The sequence below is a fragment of the Echinops telfairi genome, unplaced genomic scaffold (genome assembly GCF_000313985.2).
Source record: "Echinops telfairi isolate 266 unplaced genomic scaffold, ASM31398v2 ScPeMD7_7468;HRSCAF=8506_0, whole genome shotgun sequence".
In the NCBI taxonomy this organism is placed as follows: Eukaryota; Metazoa; Chordata; class Mammalia; order Afrosoricida; family Tenrecidae; genus Echinops; species Echinops telfairi.
Window position 1 is genome coordinate 32585753 of NW_022111369.1, and position 5012 is coordinate 32590764.

The window sequence follows — 5012 nt, forward strand, 5'->3', positions numbered from 1 at the left end:
TTCCAGAATCTGTGGAAAGCTCCCAATTCCTCGTAACTCCATGTCTTGCCACAAACATCTTTGAACTTACCTCATATACAAAGACCTTTTATGATGGCTCCAGAAAGAAATGAAAGGTTGATTTGTTATGACCTATGATTTGCTCTACGTGGTAAATTAGTACTATTGCCTATTGAGAGGTAGTCCAAATACTTAAAATTGAAGCACAATCTTCTCTTTTATCTAGTCTGGGTTTCTTCCAGCATGTTCTGTTACAGAGCCTGTTAATGGAGTAAGTAGCAGTTCTGGGTCCTTCCCCTTACAGGTCTTGTTTGTTGCTTAAAGATCCGCTGTGAGTGGAATAGACATGGGTTCTGAACCAAAGGTACCTGGAAGTGAGCGCTCCAGATGTGGAGCCTGATGTCTTTATTTCATTAGAAGCAAATGTTGGAACATAAATAATTCTTCGCAAAACTTGTGGAAGAATTTTAATCTCTTTACCAGTGCATATACTTTATAGAAAATTCTGGTCATTACCAAAATCAATGAATAGAAGGTTGAATAGTGAAATGTAAGTGCTTAGATGTAGTGATTACAGAATATTTATTGTTTATTTTTGCTCTGCAGCCTCCGCCTCAGATATATGACAAACAGTTGGATGAAAGAGAACACACCATTGAAGAATGGAAAGGTGAGTCTACTGCTTAAAGTAAACCTTTTGATCTATTAAAGCTCAGAAAGTATATGCAATTTTTTCCCTTTAAAATAATTTGCTAACAATTTTCCCATCGCTATCTCCTTCTTGGAAATTTTTCAGAAGTTCTAAAACATCATCTGCCTTTCTATATGAATAGCAATATTATATTTGGTCAAAATTGAAGTGAATTATTAAACCTTTAAAAATAGTACTGCTTGTCAACATATGCATGTTTGTAGTGGAGCAAAGCAAGCTTTAAGGTAATTAAAAATTCAGTGTTAAACTTTTTCATTTGTGCATAAAATGATGATATAAAATGAATCCAATTAAAATTGGATCTGAGGTGGTTTTTAGACATTAAAGTATAGAACACATGTAAAAAATACAGTCATTTACTGGACTTATGGTACTGTTCAGGGAATGAGAAAATATGTATCTAAGTGGCTTATTTTCTCATCAAAGATAAAATGGGAATGAATAAATGCATTAATTTTTTAATGGAAGTTTTCCCACAACATATTGTATTTAGACTATACTAAAGGTAAAAAAAAGAAAAGTCAAAATGATAAAGAGCAGCGAAAAAATATAAAACCACAGTATATAGTACCCACAAGTAAAATAAACACAGTTCCTAATAAATTATCTGGCTAACATGATGAGGAACATAAAGGTAGGATCCAAGAGGAAGGAGCTATTGAGCTATTTTAAAGGATTTCATAAATGTAAGTTGATGATGAAAAAAATTTTTAATTGGGTGAGCATACAATGAAAGCAAAGGGTAACAATAAGCAAAATGTGTTTACTACAAAGATAATAAAAAATTTTTCCATGGGCCATGGAGTCATGCTTGAAAATATACCACAAAGAACCTTATTTATGCCATTTAGTAGTTGAACTAAAAGATTTTGAATGATAGATGAAAAATCTTGCTTTTCTCTAAATAAGAAATAGGTAATATGGTATTATAGTCCCATTACTGGAGGAAAATGCAGATGAATGTGTGAGAAAATGGGGAACGAAAAACCTAGAGAGGATGTTATGTGAATCATGAGGAATTGCAAAGCAAGAAATTATTGAACTAAAGGAGGTAAAATAAACAGTCATGGAAACACTCTAGCCGGGAAGAAAGCCAAAAGGCATGTTCATTGCAAAACGAAATAACCCAGTTTAGTCTGTTGGGATTTGAGTGAGGTGAGATTTACAAATCCAAGATTGGAGTCTGAAAAGAAGATGAAGGAACAAGTGGAATATGACGAGGATTCTAATAGTGTGTCTTCATGAGAATATGTGCCCCCTTCTGGAGGACATATAAAAGCGAAAACACCTCTTCAGAACCAGAGTCTTCAACAATGAGCTCACCGAGAGCCAACGGCCAACATTTACCCGAAGAAAAGGTGGGAAGGAAGGCGGGTGGGCAGCGATATCAAGGACAACAGAGCGAACAGAACGGAAATGGCAACAAAGGGTGCCACCAATGGCAATTGTGAAAGGGGAACCTAATTGGATGTGCAAACTTCTGTCAAAAACAAAAACTGAGCCACTGACCCTCCTTAAGAGATAAAATAAGAATCCATCAGGATTCCCGAAAGAATTCAGATCATCATTACGAGATGCAGTCCTCATTCTCTCGCGTGTTTTTAATTGAGCATGCGCTCTGTCCTGCTCTCTGTGGTCTTTGCAATGCAACGAGAAAAAGGAGCAAACAAGGAACCATTTAATTTTCATGTAGTTCACCTCATTAAAACGTCATGCTTGTCACTAATACATTTGCTATGGAATAAGAACAGACTTATTTTTGAATGATACTGATAACTCTTATCTTACAGAACTGATCTACAAGGAAGTAATGAATTCAGAAGAAAAGACTAAAAACGGTGTAGTCAAAGGCCAACCTTCTCCTTCAGGTACTCACTCTCAGTGAATGAACAGTAAGCCCATGCTCATTGATTTTTCTTGGCTTTGGAAAAGAAAGCCAGTCGCGTTGCTTATCAAGCACAATGCACAAATATCACATGCTTCTCTATACTGATTTTCGTTTTATTCCCTTTGCTCCGTGAGGCGGCATTCATTCAGAGTATTCTGTGATGAGGACTGTCAATGTTATCTAGTGCTGCTATTGTAGGAAGACCACAAGTGAGTGACTTTGACACAGAGAAATCTATTTTCCCACAATTTAGAAGGCTAGAATTCCAAATTCAGTTGCCCAGTTCCATGGGAAGGCTTTCTCTCTCTCTTCTCTGGGGAAAGGCCCTTGGTCGCTTGGCAGTTTTTCGTGGTGGATGGTATCATTTAGCTTTCTCCCCTTTCTGCTCGCATCTCTATGGGCCCTCTGTACTTTTAAAATCTCAAAAAGATTGACCCAGGTACACCGATGCAAATACAGCCTTAATAACATAACACAGAAAACCAGTTCCCAAGGGGCATTATGAGCACAAGTATAAGGGTTCAGGTTTACAACACATTGTTGAGATACATTTCTATCCATAACAATGACCTAGCACAAAAATATTTGAAAAACCTTAGTAATGAATGTTATAAAACCAAAAAAATTAAATTCACTTCCATGGAGTCAAAGTTAATTCAGAGTGACATGATTGGGCAGGCTGGAATGATCCCTGTGAATTTCCAGGACAGACTGTTTATGTGAATAGATGGCCCATCTTTCTCCCATGGAGTGGCTAGTGGTTTCAAGCAGTAGGTCTTGCAGTTTGCTTAACCATGACACCACCAGCACTCCTGCCTACTGGGCAACTGGTCCTTGTCTTGCCCACAGAATATAGAGGCAAGGAATTCCTCCAGCCGACTTGTTTGTTTGTCTTCCCTAAAAACTTTTCTTATTTTCTCTCTCATTCTATACACAGCCACTCTATAAAGATATTCACACATTCTCTTTTCAATATTTTCACATCTTATAAATATCCTTTTTCCTTTGATCCACTTTGTGCAAACCAATGAGGTATTCTCATGGGATTGGGAATGGTCCAAGCCAGACGTATGAATCAGTAAGCTGTTAGGATGAGTGACCTACCATATGAAATAGATGTTTCCCATTTGGGAACCAAGTGAACTTTTCACTTTATTAAATCATAAGTCTTTAGTCATTAAAATCATATTTCTCACAGTAAAAGCAAATGGGTACATATAGGAGTTTCTTTAACTTACTAATGAGGGCAAAAGAAGATTGACAAAGGTGGCCTGTGAAGCTATGACTAATGGAATTTAAATTTTAAAAAATAAATAAATAAACTCATTGTTTTCAAGTTATTTCTAACCCTGGCCACCCTGTAAAAGGTTTCCATAAACTAACTTTATCCATTTTCTCCAGTTTCCAGATGTCCCAAACCCTCTGGGGTCTAAGAAATTCTATCGAACAATGTCATGTTGCACCCTCAGCTGGCATTACAAAAGTTGTAATGACTCCTTTTCTGTTTTCACAAGTTTTTGTAATTTTTTGAATAGCAGACATGCAGGCCTGGGTTATAAATATAAGTGGAAATTGTAGTTGAATCAAAAAAGGTATAGATGGTTCTTATAGAACTTTACTTTCATGCAGGAAAAAGTACCCTGCTGGCTCTGTGGGGTAAGTGTTGAGCTATAAGGTGGATGGTTCAAAACTCTCAACTGCTTCTTGTTGAAGGACCACCTCTCTACTCCCTGAAAGATTTACAGGCTCAGAAATCCTGTATGTCTAGGGTTTATGAGTCAGAAATGACTTGTTGGCAGTGGATTTTGCTTTTAGTGCTAGAGAAGGCTGGGAGTCTTTTTACTGGCATAAAAGTTGCATGTGCAGCAAGTAAAGGTGATTTTACAGAAGCATTTGTTGCAAGGAGGGGTTGGTTCATGCTTTTCGAAGTGAGGGAAAACGCAGATAAAGATGAAGGGCAAATCGGAGCTGTCCATCAGCAGGGTGCTTGTAACAATCCAGGCTAGCTATCAGGCTGGCCAACATCTTGACGAAGTGAAGGAAATCATTTGAAATTTGCAATAAATCAATTTAAGATGAATAGAGATAAATCTTAATTTATATAGCAGTTAAAAAAATTGTTCGTGGATTCCCCGTCCCATAAGAACATCTCCCATTTCTGTGCACGGCAACTCTTTTTGCTCAAACTCCTAACCTGCACATCCAGATGGAGATTTTAGGTCATCCTTATATTACATTCAGTTTGACTGTCTTCTGTCCACTTCCTCCTCTCCCTTTTCATTCCTGCTAATACGCAGTCATCATGGGATCCAGTGGGTTTTCCCGAACTCATCTCCCCAGCTTCAGTCTTTGTTTAAATTCCTCACTCAAAATCAGAAATCTGATCATCATTTCCCTAAAGTCTTATATCGC

The 5012-nt window shown here is 37.4% G+C and overlaps 1 protein-coding gene across 7 annotated transcripts in view; it reads left to right on the forward strand.

The window, feature by feature from the left end:
* MAPK10 (mitogen-activated protein kinase 10) overlaps positions 1-5012 on the forward strand; it is a 379669-nt gene that overhangs the window by 355164 nt on the left and 19493 nt on the right. For all 7 annotated transcript variants that reach the window (XM_045284091.1, XM_004703248.2, XM_004703251.2 and 4 more), the window contains 2 exons: positions 607-670; positions 2503-2580. In XM_045284091.1, coding sequence (XP_045140026.1) covers positions 607-670; positions 2503-2580 — 142 coding nt within the window. The remainder of the gene's footprint in view (positions 1-606; positions 671-2502; positions 2581-5012) is intronic.